The following is a 23,948-nucleotide window of genomic DNA, read 5'->3' on the forward strand; positions in this document are numbered from 1 at the left end:
GATTACAGCCGTAGCTTTTCGTGTTCATAGTCACATTTTACTTCTTGCACCCCTGCAGATTATTTTGATTCTCTCTCTCCGCATTTCCACGCTCTGTGAGGGAGACTTGTAGTTTGGTTTATTCTGAGTCTTCTGGTTCATGAATAGCATGCCAGAACGGCAGTGAAGACTGACATTAGCACACGATGGAGAGAAGAAGACAAACAGGTCTAATACTTGGGAATTGACACTCCAGAGGTGTCTGCTATTTAGGAGCTTTGGAAAGCTGGGTGATCTGGAAACTAGAACAGGAGTTTGTCGTTTTTTTTGCCTTAGGAAATAAAGAGCAAGTGAGAGAATTTCAGATGCATTTACTGTTCCTGTAAAAAGTGTAATAGTGATGTGCTCAGGAGTCTGGAGGGGCCCGGTCTGTGGTGGGATCGGGGACAACCTTCTTCCTTAGCAACAATAGGCGGACACATTGCAGCAGTCCAACGTTGGCGAGTTCTTGACATTTGCCAAAATTTTGAGGTTTTCATCACAAAAATAAATGTACAAATCACATTCCAATAAATTAAGTAAAAGATCCACAAAATTGCACAACACGAGCAGCACTGATAGAGTTAACACAATGTGGGCGGGGGTGTGTGTGTGTGTGTGTGTGTGTGTGTGTGTGTGTGTGTGTGTGGGGGGGGTTGTCGTGCACCGGACAGTCTGTAAAGCGCAGGCTACGGGGTCTGACAGGTAAAAAGATCTTACAAAAATTGGCAACGTTTAAGTAAATCAATGATTTGGCAGTAATCCCAGGCCTGACCAGCAGGTGGCACCAACATGGCCGCCTGGGCAGGATGGAGTTGTGTCTGCAGCGGAGGAATTGGGGAAAACGTTCCTGAGACTTGTGATGAGCGAGTCTGGCAGGACGGTGACCCCCGAGCGGTGGCGGTGGCACACAGGCAGCAGGTATCTTCCGGTGGAGTGCAGCCAGGCCGCTGCTCCTTCTTCATCTGCCTCCGGCCATTTCTCCTCCTCTTCTTCCTTTTGGACATCAGGAAGGTAAACTCAGCGCGACGCCTGCGCGGGACCCAGGCACAGGAAGGAGTAACGGAGACATCTCCTCAGAAAACCGGGATCTTGTCTCTGCGCACATCGTCCAGGTCGTCGTCCAATGTGAGGAGAACCTGAGGAAGGTGAAGAATTAGGACAGGAGGAGCAAAGGAGCAGAAATCATGAGGCCAACATGGTCACGGACGTTCACACAGCGGGTTGGTGATCGATCGGGGACAGATCAGATTGTGATCATTAAAGGGATACTATCATTGGATACCCTTTTTTTCTAACACGTAGGAGTAGCCTTAAGAAAGTCTATTCTTCTATCTTTAGATGTCTTCTCCGCTCGCTGTTCGGTAGAAATCTGGGTTTTCTTTGGTATGCAAATGAGTTCTCTCGCAGCACTGGGGGCGGACCTCAGCGCTCAAACAGCACTGGGGGCGTCCTTAGTGCTGCGAGAGAACTCTCTAGCAAAGCCTCCATCTTCTCCTGGAACAACCTCTCCTTGTGTCGTCTTCCGTCCTGGGTTTCAATCTTCTAGGACTCGGGCAGAACCAACTGCGCATGCCCGGGCCACAAAAAAATGGCTGCTTACACCAGCTTACGCTGTACGCGGCCATTTTCTTGTGGCCCAGGCATGCGCAGTCAGTTCTGCCCAAGGCCTAGAAGATTGAAACCCAGGACGGAAGACGACACAAGGAGAGGTCGTTCCAGAAGAAGATGGAGGCGGCACTAGAGAGTTCTCTCACAGCATTGGGGACGCCCCCAGTGCTGCGAGAGAACTCATTTGCATACCGACGAAAACTGGGATTTCTACCGAACGGCAGCGCGGAGAAGACATCTAAGGTAGGAGAAGAATGGATTTTCTTAAGGCTACTCCTACGTGTTAGAAAAAAAGGTATCCGTTGATAGGATCCCTTTAACCCTTGCAATGCTGCAGTCACATGTGGCCCTGCCATTAGTATCGCAGTATCCTGGGCCTGCCATAGGAACATTACTATGGAGCTCTCCATAGGTAGACTGCAGTCCTCCAGTATTACACTGTATGGTATCAGCGGAGGATACAGGTAACCTGTCACTTGTAGTGCACACGCCTGACTACTCACCAGAAATGAGAAGAACATGGCAGTCGCAGATAGAAAGTGCCAGATGTCATGGTCATCGAAAAAGTGCATAAGGATACACTCGCGATTCTTCTCCCGCGACTGCGCCGGACTCTCCTGGAATCATTTTAGATTTTTTTTAGTATCACAAAAATTTGAGAATATTGCAGTTTTCTTATTGGCCACTAGATGTCAGCACTACAATCACATTCCTCTGTGCAGTACGGCTGACGTCCAGCGGGTGGCGACCTGAGGAGCTCACACTGGGGCTTATTCTCATTCTCACCTCCCAGCTGCTCAGGTTTTGGAAGAAGAAGTATAAAGCGGCGGCCCAGAGGCCAGCAGTGGCCAAAATACAGAAGAGCGGCAGCGGGCGAATTTTCTCTGAGCTGCGGAGCTGCAACAGGAAAATGAGAGCGTGTTTACTACATCTGCTACCAGGAAAGCTGGGTGCCAGATAATGTGGCAATGCAAGGGGGTGTAGTACTACATAACATGGTATTGGTGCCAGTTAGGACTCTGGGAAAGCTGGGTGATGGATAATAGGGCCAGGCTACATGACATGGTACTGTTACTAGTCAGGAGTCTAGGAAAGCTGGGTGACAATGACTAAGGCCAGTGATACTGCAATGTGGGGGTTGTGGTAAGACATACTTTGGTACTGTGGTCAGTCAGGGGTCTGGCAAAGCTGGATGACTGTGAATATAGCCAAGTACACAGGTGTATAACAATAGTGTTGCCAGTCAGGGGTCTGAGAGAGCTGGGTGACTGCTCTATTGCCTATACTGGGTCAGGGGCTGTCTTGCGCTGTCCCTTCCCACGTTACCTTCATGATGATATAGAACGCCAGATACAGCAGCAGGTTACAGATGAAGATCCCCAACAAGTAGGAGGCGAAGTCCCGGGGGCGATACACCAAACCAAAGATGGCGCTACAAGACAAGGAGGTCAGAGGTCAGCACTCCCCCGTGACACATGACGACACTCGCGCTACATGGTGTCCGCAACTCACAAGAACCAGTTGACGATGTTCCCCACGATCAGCAGGATCATCCTGTCCTGAGAGAGTAGATGGCGACAATCAGACCACGCCCCCAAAACACGCCCACCAATAATAATAACATACGCTACGTGGGGTCATGTGATTGTCACAAGGGGCGGAGCTTACGAGAGAGACATGGCAGTCCTGGACACAAATGGTTAAGCATATTGGGTTTCTAAACCATCAGCAAAGTAGTCACAGCTCCGCCCCTTCAATTCATTGTTATGGGGAAATGGGAGGGGCCTTGACAGCACTGCATGCCGCTTCAGGTCAGTGATCGTGTCCTGGGGATTGCAGACTATGTTAGGATAACTGTGATTGATGATGATGTCATCACATGGCTCAATCCAAACTCCGCCCTCTTCTGCTGTACTAGCGGCGATCGCGCCGATTCTGGTTGTCACTTACCATGTACATGGGCCGGCTGCACTGCTGCACGCAGTCCGTGTACAGGATCTGGAAGATTCGCCGGAAGATCCCAAAATCTGTGAAGAAAGCAGAAGGCGAAGCTGGAAAGTCGCTCGCAGGGGTCTGAGATATACGGCGCCGTATGTCCGCGCAGACATGGCCGTCACTAGTTAGAGGGTAATCTCTGACAACCCCTTTAAGATGAATCCTCATAGACCCCAGATCTCATCCTCCTGGACCTTTAAGTGTGATGGGGATGACTTATCGGATTCATTAAGGAAGACCTGACCGATGTGAAACCATTAATAAGTCACTCAGATCTGGAAATAACAGGCCAAAGCCTGAGGCTGCACTACTGAGACTCTGGGGACAGCAACCCCCTTTCACGGAGACGCGTGTGGACCCAATTCACCAAATCTGACCATGAGGACCAACAGGATGACTGGACGGAGCCGCCATAGGACCTCTCAGTAGTGCAGCCTCAGGCTTTGGGCCTGTAACATCCATCTATGAGATCTCAGCCTAGAAGTAAGATCATAAGAAACAGTTTACACATTTTTAATGAGAACCCCGCCCAGCCAAAAAAAAAGGTGGAGAAGACGTTACCTGCATTAGATACGTCTGGAGAGCAGAGGAGAGAGCAGAGAGATGGAGAGCGTCAGAAAGGAGGAAACCAGCAGCAGGGAGGGGGCAGCAGTAACCCCCCCCCCCCCCCCCCCCGTCATATGTCTACATGTCCGTGATGTTAGGGATGCAGTCACAGTACAGAGTGGTCAGGGCTGGCCCAGTGCTTGGTGTCGGGGGGTCCATTGTTCTCGGGGGTCAGAGCGGAGTCTACCAGGTAGTGTCAGGTGTGCAGGAGATTCTCCCCCTCCCCCGCTATAGCCGACCCACCCCCCCTTCTCACCGATCCTGAAGCGTCCCATGTAGTAGATGTGAGTGCTGAGCGCCAGGGACCCCACCACGTGGATGATGGAGAAGATCACCCAGAACCACCAGTTATCCTTCCCGAAAACCTGGAGGAGGGGAAGAGGCGTCAGGATCCGAGGTCAGGAATTTATAACCATACTCCAGTCACATGGAAAGCAGCTTCAGAATAGTTGTTGCAGCTCTGGGTGTGACTGGAGTAGAGGAGCTGTGCCATAATCTGACCCCAGTTACCGATTCCCGATAATCAGATGACCAGAGCAGGACACACCTTGTACGGGGCTCCCTATATATCACTATAGGCCAAAGGCATGATGGGATACTGATTTATCAGTGACTGGAGTACGTACCACCCCCAGAACCGCCAGGAAAATGACCAAAGCGAAGGAGGCGTAGGCAGCGTAGGCACTGGCGTTGATGTCGGGGTGCCGCGTCTGGTACAGCTTCAGCATACAGAGCCCGGCGATCATGTACATGAAGGAGGTGTCTGCGGAGGGAATGGAGTAACGTTATCGGCCACGTCCTGCCTGCGCTGAACTACAACTCCCAGCATTCTCTGCCTGCAGATGTGGGCTGTTATGTGACCCGTCTCTTACCAAACTGGAAGTTGGAGTAGTTGGGGCAGACATGGTAACAAGCGCTGAGGACGCCCTCCATGGTCAGGGCGATGCCCATCGTGTAGAAGAGGCCAAAGTGTTTGGGGATCCCGAATTCCTGCGACGAGAACGGAACGAACATCATCAAAGCTGGGTCAGATCGCTAACTGCAAGCCCCTCCCTAAATATTGGGGTAGTCACGCCCCTCCCTAAATATATGTAAATGAAGCATTGACATTCACCAGTCCAGACCTCAGACTGATCACAGCTGCGGATTTGTCACTGTTACCTCCAGCCTAGACCATCCTCATGAGCTCAATGTCCTGAGAGTTTGTTACAATGTATCAGCCTGGACTGGATACAACTGTAACAAAGCCGCAGCTGTGAGGTTTTAGGTTCAGGGATACTGAAGCGTCTACAGATCGGGGCGGAGCTTCTCACTGCGCTTCATTTACATAACGCTGCTCCCCTGGTATCATGGCGATGGCGGGTCTCGTACCAGGGCGTAGACGTCGTTCGCCTCCAGGAGGCCGCGGTGCTGCAGATCTCTGTGCAGGACGATGAGCAGGAAGAGGAATCCGAGGAGGACGTGGCCCAGGTTACTCAGGATGTTATTGAAGGCGCTAAAGACGGAGAGAAAGCCATCAATATCGCCAGCTGGTAAATCCCTATTGGTGGGAAAGCTGGGTGACAACCAATATGGCCGCCAGGACAGATCCTATAGTCATCAGCCAGCCTTCTCAACCCCCCACATCTAACTAGTTCTGCATCATTACATTTCCCACATGCGCCATCACGGTGCTCAGATAGGATTTTCACCCAGCTTTCCCATGCTCCTGAAGGGGAGCCAGGTATGTAGTGATATGGGGGAGGGGGAGTGTATCACCTAGACTATGCTGCTGCTGTACCTGGGACTACGGGGGCTGTAGTGGGGACATACTGGCGGTCACCCAGCTTTCCCAGTAGTGGATAAATCTATGGGTGTGAACTCAGCCCTATATAATGGGGTGAAGTGACCCCTCCTCACCTTAGAACCCCAAGCGGGTGGGCGCACAGGAAGTTATAGTAACAGATGTCCTGGTTTCCAGTAACATTGACAACCTGGTGAAATATGGAGAACGGAAATCAACAGCGCGGCAATGGAGGATGACCAAGGGGCGGAACACGAAATGAGGTCTGACCACACCCCAATGACCCCCCCCCCCCCCACAACATCTTAATGGTTACATCTGCCTACACATACAGATTTTATATCATGTCCTATGCTCCAGTCACATCCAGAGCTGCATGGACATCTCACTGCGCCCCCTGCTGGTTCAGGCTCAGTGTGGAGCGTTCTCTAATCTATGGTGGATGTAGAGCAGGAAACACTACATCTCCCATGATGCCATACAGATACGTACCGTCTGGTAGGTGATGACGAGCTGGATGACGGGCAGAGCGTAGAAGACGGCGATGGTGATGATGTTCCTGTGCAGGAAGGAGAAAGGAAGCCATAAAAGCCATGGTCAGTGGCGATGGCAGAGACGCCAGGTCGCAGGACAGGACGCACTCACCAGAAGTAGATCTTGTACTTCTTACTGATGGTTCTCCGGTCCTTGATGGACAGATCGGACACGTACAGGAAAGTCTGGAAGAAGAAGACGAGTGATCAGCCATGTGATATTGAGATCTATGGAGGCAATATGGCGGCAGGCGTGGTCATGTGACCTCTACCTTGGCTTGGATGACATTTTTATCGCTCTCCATCTCTGGGATTCCATCAAAGTCGCTCTCTTCATCCACAGAGCTGTCGGAGTAAACCCGCGGGCGAGGAATGGGGGGAAGGGATTTCCCTTTTCTCTGTCGTGATTCATCTGGGGAGACAAATCCAGATTGTAATCCAGAATCTAATAATCCAGAATGTCTAATAATCCGGCCTCGAGGCACAAGGTGAGGGTGAGGGGACAGTCTGTGTGTCCTGTGCTATTACCTATAGCCCCATAGCTGCTGCCCTCCGGGGTGCTGGTGGTGATGGGGTGTGAAGCCGCCACCGTTCCCTCTCCTGTAATAGATACAACACATGTCACATGATCTCCCCGGGTGCAGTGACTACAGTACTCGGGGGGGGGGGGGGGGGGGGGGCGTAATCCCTATAAATCCTCAGAGGTCGTACCTTCATCCGGGCTCCCATTCATGTTCAGAGCTTTCTTCTGCTTCCTGGAACAGCAAAGAATTCATTATCAAGAGTACAACATGTAATACCCAAAGTCACCACAAGATGGCTCACTACATGGCACGTAATACCCAAAGTCACCACAAGATGGCTCACTACATGACATGTAATACCCCGAGTCACCACAAGATGGCGGACTACAGGGCATGTACTACCTACAGTCACCACAGGAGGGCGCTGTGCTCTATAATACTGGGATACACACATCTGGGACTCACCTGAAATGGTTAATAAAAAACACCAGGAAGGCCCCCAGGTAGAAGATGAGGAAGAAGAGGAGGCAGAGGAGGGTGGCGTGGATGTAGACCGAATCTGGGGAGCAGAGGACACACCTGTGACAGTGACTGTGTACACAGTATATAGTATATATGTGGAGCCCCCGGGGGTCACTTACTATTGATGGACGGAGTGATGGTCACCTCCATGTGCTTTACCCGTTTCAGATTCCAGGTGTGGTTACCGGTCCCTGTGGGAAATGATAGCAGAAGATTAATGTTACCCCTAAGGGGGGCAGCAGAGAGAGGCCCTCCTGGTCAGACCACTAGGTGGCAGCGCTATTAGTATAGCATTATCCTCTATATAAGATTATTGCATTCAGCAGTCTGGACCACTGTAACAAACCCTCAGCTGTGAGACGTATGAGACCTGTCCCTCCCCCCATCACGTAATCAATACAGAATAATAAAGTACACCAGCTGCAGTTCTTCCATGTGACCAGTAAGGGGCGCCTCTTACCTATAGTGGCCACTGGGACAGAGCCACCGCACGCATAGTCTTCAGGCTTGATGACGAAAACCGTGTAGAACTGACCTTTAGGGAAATCCTTCCTCTGAATGGAGAGAAAATCACAAGTTACCCCTGAAGGGGCAAGAAAGGGCGGAAGTGGAACCACCCCAAACCTGACCCTCAGCTGTACCCCCAGACACAACACCTCCATAAAGTGCCCAAATAATACTGCAAATATAGTGCTAGAATACTGACATCCAGTGTCTAAATAATACCGCCAGACAATGCCTCAATGATGCCCTCATAGTATACAATCAAATATAACCCACATAATACCGCCATAATACACCCAAATAATACTGCCAGACAATGCCTCAATGATGCCCTCACACATTATACATATATAGCTGACATAATACCACCATATTGCACCTAAATAATACCGCCAGACAATGCCTCAATGATGCCCTCATACAGTATACATATATACAGTTCAAATATAACCCACATAATACCGCCATATCGTACCAGACAATGCCTCAATGATGCCCTCACATAGTATACAACCAATTATAACCCACATAATACCACCATATTGTACCAGACAATGCCTCAATGATGCCCTCATAGTATACAATCAAATATAACCCGCATAATACCACCATATTACACCTAAATAATACCGCCATACAATGCCTCAATGATGCCCTCACATATTATACATATATAGCTGACATAATACCACCATATTACAGCTAAATAATACCGCCAGACAATGCCTCAATGATGCCCTCATAGTATACAATCAAGTATAACCTGCATAATACCGCCATATTGTACCAGGCAATGCCTCAATGATGCCCTCACATAGTATACATATATACAACCCATATAATGACACCTTGTTGTGCCCCATATAGGTTTTCCAAATAAAACTCCCTCCAGACACAGAGATAATACCTCCATACTGTTCTCCACCATCCTTGGTGCTTTCGTTAGCTCCTTGTTGGGCCCCCTTGTCCCTCAGTATTTACCTTCACCAGCTTTACCAAAACTGCCCCTTATGGTAGCGGTAACTTTATACGGAGTAGATGGCAGGAGACAATGACAATGAATGGGGGAGTGGGCCGGATTTGCCCCAGCCCATTGGCATCCTATATGACAAGACAATGTGTCGTATTAACCCCTCCTGCCCCACGGTGCTCACCTGTATGGTGATGGCGGTTTTCTTGGTCATGGACTGGTAAACGCCATTGAATTCCACGTTATGGTCCAGATCGTAGACGGGGCACTGGACAAGAGAGAAGACGAGACGTGACCCTCACGGTAGGAAGTCTCCTGGGACTTGTAGTTCTACCAATGCTACATGGAAGTGGCAAACCCAATGGCATTTCTATGATTTATCCCCGCCCTAGTGGCGGACTCCTGGTACTGCCGTCTGATTTTGGGGGCTCCTGTCCCCCTTTATACATTTGGTACATGGCATTTCCTCTTCTTCCCGCAGCTGTTTATTCCCCTGGCACACGGCGATTTTCTTCTCGCCTGTGGACGCCGTACCAGCGCTGGGAGCCATATTCTGTCACTGACTTGGCAAACAAGTGAATGCCATGAGAGGAATGTACAGGGCGGGGTGAAATGAGTGAACACGGCGCACCAGGAACCTCCTCACCCCGTTATATGGAAGACCAGAATTAAAGGGGTCCTCCGGGATCGCTGTAATGAAGGTGGAGGGGCTGAGCAGACATCATACTCCAACTCTCTAATGTATATTGTATTAAAATGACACCCCCTACACACTGATTTCAGGGACAGCGGCTACAGGATTGATTAGTCATGTCTAAGAGCTAAGCCATCAAATCTAAGCAGACATGACCAATCGATCATAAAGAGAACCACGGGCACCATGGCCAGGACTGGGGGCAACATTTTCGGTTAATGTTAGTAAGCTGATGTGTGACGTGTGCTTGGTAATTTTCACCTAGATTTGGCTAATTTTGGGGAACCCCTTTAATTCTGCTTCCCGAGACCGTGGAGTGAGGGTTTCATTTACGGAGTGAATCTTTAGGGGAGGGGGGTCACTGTAGGATGAGACCCTCAGTCTCTTTCAGTTCAGTGCACCCTATTGTCTCTGTTATCAGCTACAGAGGACCCATGACTTGCTCTAGGGGGCGCTCTTTCAGCCATTGTCTGTATTCCTGGGTGACGACTCACAGTAATATCCTGGACGGACACCACGGTGCAGGGAAACGTTTCGAGCGACTTCACTTTGATGATCACAGAGTCCACGCCCTCCGGGAACGAGTATAAGAAATACTACAGGGGAGAGAAAGGGTTAAAGGTGACTACGTCTTTGCGTCTTTCGATATCTGTGTTGCTATTTCTGTAACACGCCCGTCCGCCCGTCACCTACACTGCGGGCACGTCGCCCGCCCAGAAAGCAAACACCACAAACTGATAGTGCGGAGGCCGTACCTGGGGCTGCGATGGCGAGGCGCTAAAATTCAGGGGGACGTCTGTCCTGGAATAAAGGAGGGGGATCAAACATCAGCACAAACACATACATCACACACAGCGGCCATTCTGGTTCACCCAGCTTTCCCAGGGCCCTGAAAGTAAACCTGCTTTCTCTTGGAATAGTGACATCGGGATCCCGGAAAAGCTGAGTCATAGAACACCAGTGACACTAAAGGACAAACATTTCAATATCTGTTCATTACAGCTGCCATAAGACTTGTCACCCAGCTTTCCAAGAACCCTGCATGACAGGTCTACCTAGATAGGAAGTTTTACAACTCCTGCATAGGAAGATTTGTAATTCAGGATCCTGGAAAAGCAGGATGACAATGATAATCATAGGACATAAGAATCCTGTGGGAACGCGAAGGGATTAGGAAAATCTCATCATATATCTGTACAAATCAAGGAAATAGTTCTATGTCACCCAGCTTTCCCAGGCCCATGAAAAGCTAATCTGCTGTAAGTGAGACCATCAGCTAGTTTGGGCTTCACTGTGCAGACTCTGAATAAATCAGGACTACAAAAGCCGGGTCACAAACATATTCATAGACCTTGCAGAACTCTGAGAAAGCTGGGTCACAAACATATTCATAGACCTTGCAGAACTCTGAGAAAGCTGGGTCACAATCGTATAAAAAATCTGTGCAAAGGCCAATTGATCCCAGGAAAGGAACACATGTATCAAACCTTGTTTGTTATAGCCTCTCACCCAGCTTTCACAGGGACCTGAAAGACAAATCTACTCAGTGATGCAATTTTGTATTCTCTGTATTTGAAGTAGATTTGCCAATCAGGACTCTGGGAAAGCTGGGTGGCAATTACATTCACGCTACTGGTCACATCTGGCCGAATTCACCATTGATGTGCAGACAACCCTGCAGAGACCATGACTGCCCCATAAGGAACACAAACACTTACTGAAGTTCGAAGTCGGGCAGTCGTCTGACTATGAGCTCATACTTGACCCTAGTGGGCGCCATGGAGGCGATGTCTATGTACATGAGCTGCTCGGAGGTCGGGGTCTGGCCCTCAGGGTCGGTGGGGCAGAGGGTACGGCTCACGTCCTGGTAGGTGTACGTTCTTTGGTAGCTGATGAAACAGAATGTCATTAGAAACTAAGGGGTTAAATCGGCCTATTATACAGGGGCCGCCGGTACAACACTACATCCTCCACAATGCAGCGCAGCAGGTCATGCTCTGTGCACACCAAAGCAGCAAGACATCTTAAAATATACAGTATTCAATGGGCAGCTCTGGCTGTGACTGGAGCATTAGACTGTATAGCTCTCCCACAGCAGACACTGAACCAGCAGGGGGCATCCTTCAGACTGAGCGCTCCCAAGAGTTTTGCATGCAGCTCTGCCTGTGACTAGAGCATATGATGAATAAAATAATCAAACGCACTGCCTCTCTCACAACGCAACACAGAACGTGGCAGACGCTGAACCAGCAGGAAAAGCAGGGACAGGATGGAATTTCAAGATTTCTACATGCAGCTCTGGATGTGACTAGAGAACAGAGAGCAATGACACCACAAAGATGGTACTTACTACCCCCTGAAGGCGAGGGGCACCTGCCATGACAGGACTCCTTTCTGCTGACGCACCACGAACAGGACAGGGAACTCCAGGTCGTCTGAATCGGAACGAACGAAAACGCGAAGAGCGTCCACCTGTGAGAGGAGAAATGGATTAGACTCCGGACTGACACATTGTAACAAACGATCAGAACAGAAGGAGGTTTGTGCTGCGTATGTGTTGAGCTCACAGAGCATTGTGGAGACTGGATCCAACTGTAACAACCCCTCAGCTGTGAGACGTGTTAGGTCAGGAGGGGTCTTTGAATGATGGAGAATAGAAGAAAAGATTATATTACAAGGAAACCTCAATTTATTACGTACTAGCTTTTACCCGCGACTTCGTCTGCGGTGATTTGAGAATTGGGCGGACACAGACGTGTGAAACTGTAAAAGTGCTTTCAAAAGTTTGGTGGGCTAGCAAATGTGATGTGATGTGTTATATTGTGTATGTAGTGATACAGACAATGTGATGTGTTATATTGTGTATGTAGTGATACAGACAATGTGATGTGTTGTATTGTGTATGTCGTGATACAGACAATGTGATGTGATGTATTGTGTATGTCGTGATACAGACAATGTGATGTGTTATATTGTGTATGTAGTGATACAGACAATGTGATGTGTTGTATTGTGTATGTAGTGATACAGACAATGTGATGTGTTGTATTGTGTATGTAGTGATACAGACAATGTGATGTGTTGTATTGTGTATGTAGTGATCCAGACAATGTGATGTGTTGTATTGTGTATGTAGTGATCCAGACAATGTGATGTGTTGTATTGTGTATGTAGTGATACAGACAATGTGATGTGTTATATTGTGTATGTAGTGATACAGACAATGTGATGTGTTGTATTGTGTATGTAGTGATCCAGACAATGTGATGTGTTGTATTGTGTATGTAGTGATCCAGACAATGTGATGTGTTGTATTGTGTATGTAGTGATCCAGACAATGTGATGTGTTGTATTGTGTATGTAGTGATCCAGACAATGTGATGTGTTATATTGTGTATGTAGTGATACAGACAATGTGATGTGATGTATTGTGTATGTCGTGATACAGACAATGTGATGTGTTGTATTGTGTATGTCGTGATACAGACAATATGATGTGTTGCATTACAGACAATGTGATGTGTTATAGTGTGTATGTCGTGATACAGACAATGTGATGTGATGTATTGTGTATGTCGTGATACAGACAATGTGATGTGTTGTATTACAGACAATGTGATGTGTTATATTGTGTATGTAGTGATACTCTGTTATATAGTGGAAAGCTATGTAAATGTGAGTGAGTAGAGTGAGGGCGACTCCTGAGGTGACAGTAAGGAGTGTGCAGGCAGGTTGAGGCAGGAAATGCCAGGCAGTGTGTGTTAGTCTATAGCTGGGGCTAGGAGTCCTGCTTTTGTGAGTCTCCTGCTAGGAAGCCATGTTGTTTAGTGGCACCAAAAGTAGCCTGTGACTCAATCCTAAGGGAAAACTATGTTTGTGGAAAATCCGTCCAGGCGTTTTAGCGTGATTGAGGAACAAACATCCAAACTCACAAACATCCAAACACACAAACTTTCACACTTATAATATTAGTAGGATTTACGTATCACTGGCTCTGGGAAAGCTGGGTGACAATCACCAGGGTCTTCCACTCAGCTTTCCCGCAGCTCTGAACCATGAATCTGCCTAGTTGAGCGGTTTTATCCAGATTTACCTTTCAGGTGCCTTGAAAAGCTGGGTGACTAGATTATGGATGATGATTTTGTGGCGGCCGGGGGCCTGTACGACGGATGTACAGATAAACATCAATAAGCGGCCAAGTGGTTGCCGTGGTAACGGCGGGGGGGATGCTGGGATGTTTCTGGAGATTTATCCGTGTGCGATCGGTTGCCAGGCTGCCGGGTGTAGCGCAGGATGTCCACGGCGCGCCGCCTGCCGTCTGTTAACCCTACGTTATCTCGCACATCCTGCAATCTCTCCATGAATCAGATCAACGCGTTTCGCACTCGGCTGCGTCGACGTCGATCATGTGTAAATAGGAATTACCGTGACCCATTTACTCATCCGCTAAAAACCAACGCGACAAACACGTCACCGCGCCGGGAATATGGACGAAAATCAGGTCAGGAAATATTCCTTTAAGGAACATCAGCACCCTCTGACAACTTGTACAGAGAATATACAGCACTAATGTAAGGTATTAATATGGCGCTGGATCGGGTCACAGGTAGGAGGCGGTCGTATCGTTCTGGGCCTACGAACCTATATCCGAATCCCATGTCGTGGGACATCTTTAAGCCCTGCCCCCAATGATACGCCCCTTTAAGTGTAGGAAATAAACAGGCGCCATCTTGGACTGGTTTGTGACTGCTGGAAAATACGACCTGAAGGAGAAAGTGTCCTTGTATGGGTAACAAGGCCATTTTATAGACTTCGGATGGGGCGCGGCTTACGCCAAAGTGTTCCTAGGGGGAGGAGCCAAGAATGGGATCTATATGTTGGAGATATGGGTTGCCATTGGAACAAGGACAGGTTTGAGGCCTAGCGCTTTTTGGGAACATTTTCCTGCAAGTGTAAGGAGGATATACACAATTCGCACATTGGACACTATAAAATCGCAGGTTATCGTGAGCGCAGTGTCCTTTGCCCCCGTATAGCTACACCCCGCAGTCCGCCATAACCACATGTCCTTGGCTAGGAGAAAAGAGAATACGACGCAAAACGGAAACGCCGCACAATACACAACATGTGACTAAAATACACAATCATAGGGCTTACAAGGGGGCTAAAAAATAGCAAACGTCAAGGCGGCCCGTGTCTGATATATAGTGGGGGGGTTATATCTATGTCGTACACATGACAGGGCGGATATTCCTCTGGGTCATTCTATGGAGGTTTTGCCTCTGTTTCGTGCGGCATGGATGACGCGTCACCCGTCAGGTCATGACCCTCCCGCCGCTCGCTGCACAGACTTGGCCGGGGAAATTTCTGAGAAGTGAAAAACCAACAGCAAATAAAGTGAAAAAAAACCTCCCATTATATAAATACACATCAGCGGGATTACAGGACGAAGAACGATACGGAAAACCGCCACTGCACGCTCTCACAGCGCACTGCAGCAGATCCTCTCTATTTAACCATTTACTTCACCAAACCTGGGAATCCATAGACTGCTGCAGCCAATCATAACCCCGGGACTCCATCTGGTCCTCAGCCGAAGCTCAATACCCAAAGGGGTGTCCAAGTCGCTCTTATTGATGACCTCAAAATCAATAGGAGGTCAGTGGTGGTCCGACATTCAGAACCCCCTGCCAACCAGACGAGTACACTGATAGCGTCCTACCGCGGGTAACCCACTGCAAACTCGTCCCATGTGTCCCCAGTCTTAAAGGGGTTTGCCTAAGATAGCAAGTTATCTCCTGTACTCAGATTAGACTGCTGGGACCATCCCCAAATAAGAGAATGGTTGTGCCTTGTCATTTCTAGGGGACCTCCAAAGATAGAAAAGTGCAGACTTGGAGCGGACCCCCACAATCTGTAATTTAACCTCTATCCAGTGTTAAGGGTTAAACTGTATATAGTGGGGGCAAAATGATTCAAAATATAATCCGCCCATTTATATAGGGTAATCCTTCAAACTAAGTGGTACAAATTACCCCCTCATGTCACCCCAAAATGAATGATATAGACCACAATGAATGAATGACAGATAACAGTCCTAAACTAATACAGAGCCCAGACCAGACCCCTAAACTAATACAGAGCCCAGACCAGACCCCTAAACTAATACAGAGCCCAGACCAGACCCCTAAACTAATACAGAGCCCAGACCAGACCCCTATACTAATACAGAGCCCAGACCAGACCCCTAAACTAATACAGACCCCAGACCAGACCCCTAAACTAATACAGAGCCCAGACCAGACCCCTAAACTAATACAGAGCCCAGACCAGACCCCTAAACTAATACAGAGCCCAGACCAGACCCCTAAACTAATACAGACCCCAGACCAGACCTCTAAACTAATACAGACCCCAGACCAGACCCCTAAACTAATACAGACCCCAGACCAGACCCCTAAACTAATACAGACCCCAGACCGGACCCCTAAACTAATACAGACCCCAGACCGGACCCCAAAACTAATACAGACCCCAGACCGGACCCCTAAACTAATACAGACCCCAGACCGGACCCTCAAACTAATACACACCCCAGACCGGACCTCTAAACTAATATAGACCCCAGACCCCTAAACTAATACAGACCCCAGACCAGACCCCTAAACTAATACAGACCCCAGACCAGACCCCTAAACTAATACAGACCCCAGACCAGACCCCTAAACTAATACAGACCCCAGACCAGACCCCTAAACTAATACAGACCCCAGACCAGACCCCTAAACTAATACAGACCCCAGACCAGACCCCTACACTAATACAGACCCCAGACCAGACCCCTACACTAATACAGACCCCAGACCAGACCCCTAAACTAATACAGACCCCAGACCAGACCCCTAAACTAATACAGACCCCAGACCAGACCCCTAAACTAATACAGACCCCAGACCGGACCCCTAAACTAATACAGACCCCAGACCGGACCCCTAAACTAATACAGACCCCAGACCGGACCCCTAAACTAATACAGACCCCAGACCAGACCCCTAAACTAATACAGACCCCAGACCAGACCTCTAAACTAATACAGACCCCAGACCAGACCCCTAAACTAATACAGACCCCAGACCGGACCCCTAAACTAATACAGACCCCAGACCAGACCCCTAAACTAATACAGACCCCAGACCAGACCCCTAAACTAATACAGACCCCAGACCAGACCCCTAAACTAATACAGACCCCAGACCAGACCCCTAAACTAATACAGACCCCAGACCAGACCTCTAAACTAATACAGACCCCAGACCAGACCTCTAAACTAATACAGACCCCAGACCAGACCCCTAAACTAATACAGACCCCAGACCAGACCCCTAAACTAATACAGACCCCAGACCAGACCCCTAAACTAATACAGACCCCAGACCGGACCCCTAAACTAATACAGACCCCAGACCGGACCCCTAAACTAATACAGACCCCAGACCGGACCCTCAAACTAATACACACCCCAGACCGGACCTCTAAACTAATATAGACCCCAGACCCCTAAACTAATACAGACCCCAGACCAGACCCCTAAACTAATACAGACCCCAGACCAGACCCCTAAACTAATACAGACCCCAGACCAGACCCCTAAACTAATACAGACCCCAGACCAGACCCCTAAACTAATACAGACCCCAGACCAGACCCCTAAACTAATACAGACCCCAGACCAGACCCCTACACTAATACAGACCCCAGACCAGACCCCTAAACTAATACAGACCCCAGACCGGACCCCTAAACTAATACAGACCCCAGACCGGACCCCTAAACTAATACAGACCCCAGACCGGACCCCTAAACTAATACAGACCCCAGACCAGACCCCTAAACTAATACAGACCCCAGACCAGACCTCTAAACTAATACAGACCCCAGACCAGACCCCTAAACTAATACAGACCCCAGACCGGACCCCTAAACTAATACAGACCCCAGACCAGACCCCTAAACTAATACAGACCCCAGACCAGACCTCTAAACTAATACAGACCCCAGACCAGACCTCTAAACTAATACAGACCCCAGACCAGACCCCTAAACTAATACAGACCCCAGACCAGACCCCTAAACTAATACAGACCCCAGACCAGACCCCTAAACTAATACAGACCCCAGACCAGACCCCTAAACTAATACAGACCCCAGACCGGACCCCTAAACTAATACAGACCCCAGACCGGACCCCTAAACTAATACAGACCCCAGACCGGACCCCTAAACTAATACAGACCCCAGACCAGACCCCTAAACTAATACAGACCCCAGACCAGACCTCTAAACTAATACAGACCCCAGACCAGACCCCTAAACTAATACAGACCCCAGACCGGACCCCTAAACTAATACAGACCCCAGACCAGACCCCTAAACTAATACAGACCCCAGACTAGACCCCTAAACTAATACAGACCCCAGACCAGACCTCTAAACTAATACAGACCCCAGACCAGACCTCTAAACTAATACAGACCCCAGACCAGACCCCTAAACTAATACAGACCCCAGACCAGACCCCTAAACTAATACAGACCCCAGACCAGACCCCTAAACTAATACAGACCCCAGACCGGACCCCTAAACTAATACAGACCCCCTACTAGATATAAACTCCAGGCAAACCCCCTAAATAAATTCACATCTCTCACTACAGCCCCTAATGTAGCCTCAGACCAGAATCCCCCAATATAAATCCAGACCCCATATAAGATTCTCTCTGTCCCCCATCTCCTGGTTCCTGCAGTTTTCAGCCTTCACCTCGGAGGGGCATCATAAGCGCACGAAAAGGAAACCATAATCTTCCTCAGTACAAAATGACATATAATATATACTACGGCTGACCCCCTATGTGTCTGGTATCCCGCAGACCCCCCCCTATAGCTGCGCCCCTGACTCTATAAACCTTTAAGCACCGAAGATTGTTTTTAATGATGAACGTTTAAAGGGGCAGTAAAACAATACAATTCCCTTCCTGGCGCCCATGCCTTTAAGGCCTGCTTCCTCTTGTGGTGAATGAAGTGATAACCAGCCGCTCCCTGTAGGGCAGGAGTTTCCTCGTCTCTCATTGATTGCCTTATCTGCGGCTGCGGGGGTTCCCTTTAATGGCTTCATAATGACTAAAGTGCCTGAGATCAGACTGAGATTTCCTGAATGTAATGTGGGGTATTGATCGCCCAGAACTCCACGCCAGCTGCAGGGAGGGCACTAAGGCGGCACAGCGCCAGGGAACGAGAAGACGACATCAGATGTCTGACTAACACACAGCACCGAGCACAAGAGCTCACACTCCATGCACCCACAGCACCAGCTGTATAGAACTAAGATTTTTTTGCCTGTAGGGGGCGCTGCTCAGAGGATTTAGGGTGAGGATTCCTAACAAGAGCAACTCCTGTGTGACCACTGCAGGCAATGACACTGAATCAGCAGGGGCAGCAGTGATACATGAGGCTATGCACACTATGCAGCATAGATAGGGGGGCACAGGGGACATTTACACAACATTTGTAATAATCCCTGGAGCTGCCCTTCCATGTAATAGCGCACAGGGCACAGGTAACGGGTCAGTACCACACGGCACACAGTCAGAATCCGGTGCGCACAGGGTGAACTCTCACCTATAGCCTCAGTCTATACACAGACACATACAAGGCAATTAATGATTAACCCGAACACTGGAGGGCGCCCAAAATGACCAACAAAACACCACCACGTCACCCACCGGCCACTCCTACCTCATATACTAACTGCTGTGGATTACCAATGTGCAAGGTTGGGCAGAGCGGCCAGGAGATCATCAGGGGTTAATCTAGCTATCCAGTCTGAAACTCCAGATCTAGTCCTGCTTACACAACTGATGTGTGTGCTACAATTGTATCTGGTCTGTCAGCAGCATAAATGTCTCTCCTGTCCTGATGGGTTACTGTTTGGGTCAGGCTGGATACAAGGAGCACAGTCTGGATTTCAGTCCATAGAGTTGCCGATGCTGCAGGGATCACAGGACATTGTATCTCCAATATAGTTGTATACTGTATACCCAACACAAATCCCTGAGATCGCTGCAGCATATGTGGATACATATGTGAATGGAAACCCAAACATTGCTACGGTGTATCCGGCCTCTCCATGCTGCACAGACTTGTTGTAGGTTTCCCCCATCTAAGACAAGAAGTATGGCAACCTAAAGAGGAACCCAAGAGACCGGAGTACAGGCTGTTCAGGTCAGGATGGACACTCTGTAGCAGGGTCTAGGTTTCAGCTGCAGAGTTCCCAGGATGGTGAATCTCTTGTACGGGCGTCTCCTGTATAGCAGATACAATGTCCTGTGATCACGGCAGTATAGGTTACATGAACTGCTCCAGAGGGGTGCGATAAGTCTCTCAAGTCCAAGAAAGATAGTAATAGATGGCAACCTATGTGATATCTCAGGGGAGACTTTGACTAGGAATACAACAGCTTGCATTGCAGTGTGTTCAGGTCAGTCTGGATCCACTGCGGCAGTCACAGCTTATACATCCACCTATGCTGCAGTGATCACAGAGAATCCGCTATACAGTTGTATCTACTATAGAACAGACACGTCATGTGATCACTGCAGCATAGGCTATATACATGGAGATAACACCCTGCTACAGTGTATCCGGCCTCTCCGAGCTGCACAGATTGTTTGTAGGTGAACAAGATGACAACCTAGGTGATTTCTGTGAGGGGGACCCTGGAGTTCAGGCTGTTTAGGTCAGACTTGATACACTGTAGCAGTATCTGGGTTTCAGTTTATATAGTCGCCTATGCTGCAGTGATCACAGGATGTTGTATTTGCTATAGGATTGTATCCACAGTGTAGCAACATAGAAAGTGAAACCCCCACACACTGTTACAGTATATCCAGCCCCTCCATACTGCACAGACTTGTAGGTCTCCCCAAAACAAGAAGTAAAAGATGACAATCTGTCATATCTGTGACAAGGAATCCAAGAGACTACTCTTTCAAAGGTATCCTGCAGTGTAAAGAATGGAGGCTTTCATTCCTATTGCTATACTTTTTTCTTCTTTACATGTACAGAGGCCCCTTCCAAATAGGATAGGGTACCTGAGCCCTACAATGGAGAAGTAGCCAGATGTTCCCGAAAACACACGCAAGGTGGATAGAGGGTTAATGCTCCAGGAGGAAGGGTCTGTGACTCCATCTATGATCTGCCATGTGACTGGAGGGGCAGAGTGTCGCTGGCAGCAGGTGGCGCTGTGCCATGTCCGAGCAGGATGTTCTGCAGTAATTGTGGAGTGTCCTGCCAGGATCCTGCTGTCTGCCCTCATATAAGCTACACAATATTACATTCTTATAATTAACTAACCCAATTAAGCCTCTAATTTGATGTCCCATGATAGAGGGCGGTGTTTTACCGATGTCCTTAAAAAGAAGAGACATAGACAAACTGGAATGCTGGAGGGCATAACAAGGGTCTCCTAAAGGCTGTTCAAATAAGCTGAGCTGCAGTGTAAAGCATGGAGGAGAACGAGAGCAGCCACGGATCTCACCATATTCAAATCAGCCGCTGTACTCAGCAAACTAAACACCCGCTATTGTGACTGCCGCGACTATTCATAATCTACATGGACGGTATCTTCTGTACTACACTAGACTAGAGCACAAATATAGCATTAACCCCTTCCTGAGGCACAATGTACACTCAATAATAACTGTACAGGGAAGTGCCCAAAACAGCTGGAGGGCCAAGACTATCGCACCGCAGATACATAGAAGTCTGACCAAGTAATTCTGGAAATACCGCATTCTATGACAATAATAAAAGGCCAATCCCAAGAATAGGTCAACAATGAAACAAAACTACAGCCGAGAAATGTGAAGAGGCGGCATGTATCATCTACAGGACTGTATCTATAGGGCGGTATTATAGTAGTTATATTCTTGTACATAGGAGTAGTATTATAGTAGTTATATTCCTGTACATAGGAGTAGTATTATAGTAGTTATATTCTTGTATATAGGAGTAGTATTATAGTAGTTATATTCTTGTACATAGGAGCAGTATTATAGTAGTTATATTCTTGTACATAGGAGTAGTATTATAGTAGTTATATTCTTGTACATAGGAGTAGTATTATAGTAGTTATATTCCTGTACATAGGAGTAGTATTATAGTAGTTATATTCTTGTACATAGGAGCAGTATTATAGTAGATATATTCTTGTACATAGGAGCAGTATTATAGTAGTTATATTCTTGTACATAGGAGTAGTATTATAGTAGATATATTCTTGTACATAGGAGCAGTATTATAGTAGTTATATTCTTGTACACAGGAGGTAGTATTATAGTAGTTATATTCCTGTACATAGGAGTAGTATTATAGTAGTTATATTCTTGTACATAGGAGTAGTATTATAGTAGATATATTCTTGTACATAGGAGCAGTATTATAGTAGTTATATTCTTGTACACAGGAGGTAGTATTATAGTAGTTATATTCCTGTACATAGGAGTAGTATTATAGTAGTTATATTCTTGTACATAGGAGTAGTATTATAGTAGTTATATTCCTGTACATAGGAGTAGTATTATAGTAGATATATTCTTGTACATAGGAGCAGTATTATAGTAGTTATATTCTTGTACATAGGAGTAGTATTATAGTAGTTATATTCCTGTACATAGGAGTAGTATTATAGTAGTTATATTCTTGTACATAGGGGACAGTATTATAGTAGTTATATTCTTGTACATAGGAGTAGTATTATAGTAGTTATATTCCTGTACATAGGAGTAGTATTATAGTAGTTATATTCTTGTACATAGGGGACAGTATTATAGTAGTTATATTCCTGTACATAGGAGTAGTATTATAGTAGTTATATTCTTGTACATAGGAGTAGTATTATAGTAGTTATATTCTTGTACATAGGGGTAGTATTATAGTAGTTATATTCTTGTGCATAGGAGTAGTATTATAGTAGTTATATTCTTGTACATAGGAGTAGTATTATAGTAGTTATATTCTTGTACATAGGAGTAGTATTATAGTAGTTATATTCTTGTACATAGGAGCAGTATTATAGTAGTTATATTCTTGTACATAGGAGTAGTATTATAGTAGTTATATTCTTGTACATAGGAGTAGTATTATAGTAGTTATATTCTTGTGCATAGGAGTAGTATTATAGTAGTTATATTCTTGTACATAGGAGTAGTATTATAGTAGTTATATTCTTGTACATAGGAGCAGTATTATAGTAGTTATATTCTTGTACATAGGAGGTAGTATTATAGTAGTTATATTCTTGTACATAGGAGTAGTATTATAGTAGTTATATTCTTGTGCATAGGAGTAGTATTATAGTAGTTATATTCTTGTACATAGGAGTAGTATTATAGTAGTTATATTCTTGTGCATAGGAGTAGTATTATAGTAGTTATATTCTTGTACATAGGAGTAGTATTATAGTAGTTATATTCTTGTATATAGGAGGTAGTATTATAGTAGTTATATTCTTGTACATAGGAGTAGTATTATAATAGTTATATTCTTGTATATAGGAGGTAGTATTATAGTAGTTATATTCTTGTACATAGGAGTAGTATTATAGTAGTTATATTCTTGTATATAGGAGGTAGTATTATAGTAGTTATATTCTTGTACATAGGAGTAGTATTATAGTAGTTATATTCTTGTATATAGGAGGTAGTATTATAGTAGTTATATTCTTGTACATAGGAGTAGTATTATAGTAGTTATATTCTTGTACATAGAGGGGCAGTATTATATATTCATTGTAGATAACATAACTACAATGTTATAATGATATGTTAGACTAGATTCAGGATCTGGTTACAACTAACCATTTTTAATCTTATTATTCCGCAGTTTATCCTGTTAGATGTAATACCCATGTATTGTTGGCAGTGAGGAGCGTTGAGCCGCATGTTACCAATTACGGGATATTACAGAGGACGCAGCCCCGGGCATACATGTTCCTGGCTTGTACTTCTTCTATCTTCCCATTATCCGTTCTGCTGTGTACTGCCGCTCGCTTATCTTGGGAACCTGTATTAGTGGAAATGTCATCTTATCTGCAGCACAGTAAATATATTTACCTACAGGTGTCCTACAATGGC

The 23,948-nt window shown here is 46.9% G+C and overlaps 1 protein-coding gene across 2 annotated transcripts in view; it reads right to left on the reverse strand.

Moving 5' to 3' along the window:
• Positions 1-672: 672 nt before the first annotated feature.
• Positions 673-23,948, reverse strand: part of SIDT1 (SID1 transmembrane family member 1) — a 31,793-nt gene continuing 8,517 nt past the window's right edge. The window contains exons 3-27 of one of the 2 annotated variants that reach the window (XM_075263320.1): positions 12,111-12,232; positions 11,479-11,649; positions 10,516-10,561; positions 10,255-10,356; positions 9,251-9,334; positions 8,053-8,146; positions 7,712-7,783; positions 7,536-7,629; positions 7,258-7,301; positions 7,075-7,146; positions 6,819-6,958; positions 6,659-6,732; positions 6,506-6,572; positions 6,130-6,203; positions 5,602-5,725; positions 5,103-5,220; positions 4,857-4,993; positions 4,487-4,595; positions 4,186-4,200; positions 3,580-3,656; positions 3,142-3,188; positions 2,956-3,061; positions 2,416-2,526; positions 2,133-2,246; positions 673-1,157 (exon numbers count right to left, since the gene is read on the reverse strand). In XM_075263320.1, the coding sequence (XP_075119421.1) occupies positions 1,095-1,157; positions 2,133-2,246; positions 2,416-2,526; positions 2,956-3,061; positions 3,142-3,188; positions 3,580-3,656; positions 4,186-4,200; positions 4,487-4,595; positions 4,857-4,993; positions 5,103-5,220; positions 5,602-5,725; positions 6,130-6,203; positions 6,506-6,572; positions 6,659-6,732; positions 6,819-6,958; positions 7,075-7,146; positions 7,258-7,301; positions 7,536-7,629; positions 7,712-7,783; positions 8,053-8,146; positions 9,251-9,334; positions 10,255-10,356; positions 10,516-10,561; positions 11,479-11,649; positions 12,111-12,232 (2,277 nt within the window). In that variant the 3' untranslated portion in view covers positions 673-1,094. The remainder of the gene's footprint in view (positions 1,158-2,132; positions 2,247-2,415; positions 2,527-2,955; positions 3,062-3,141; positions 3,189-3,579; positions 3,657-4,185; positions 4,201-4,486; positions 4,596-4,856; positions 4,994-5,102; positions 5,221-5,601; positions 5,726-6,129; positions 6,204-6,505; positions 6,573-6,658; positions 6,733-6,818; positions 6,959-7,074; positions 7,147-7,257; positions 7,302-7,535; positions 7,630-7,711; positions 7,784-8,052; positions 8,147-9,250; positions 9,335-10,254; positions 10,357-10,515; positions 10,562-11,478; positions 11,650-12,110; positions 12,233-23,948) is intronic. The other variant, XM_075263321.1, reaches the window with a different exon arrangement.

This window comes from Leptodactylus fuscus, chromosome 2, assembly GCF_031893055.1.
Source record: "Leptodactylus fuscus isolate aLepFus1 chromosome 2, aLepFus1.hap2, whole genome shotgun sequence".
NCBI lineage: Eukaryota > Metazoa > Chordata > Amphibia > Anura > Leptodactylidae > Leptodactylus > Leptodactylus fuscus.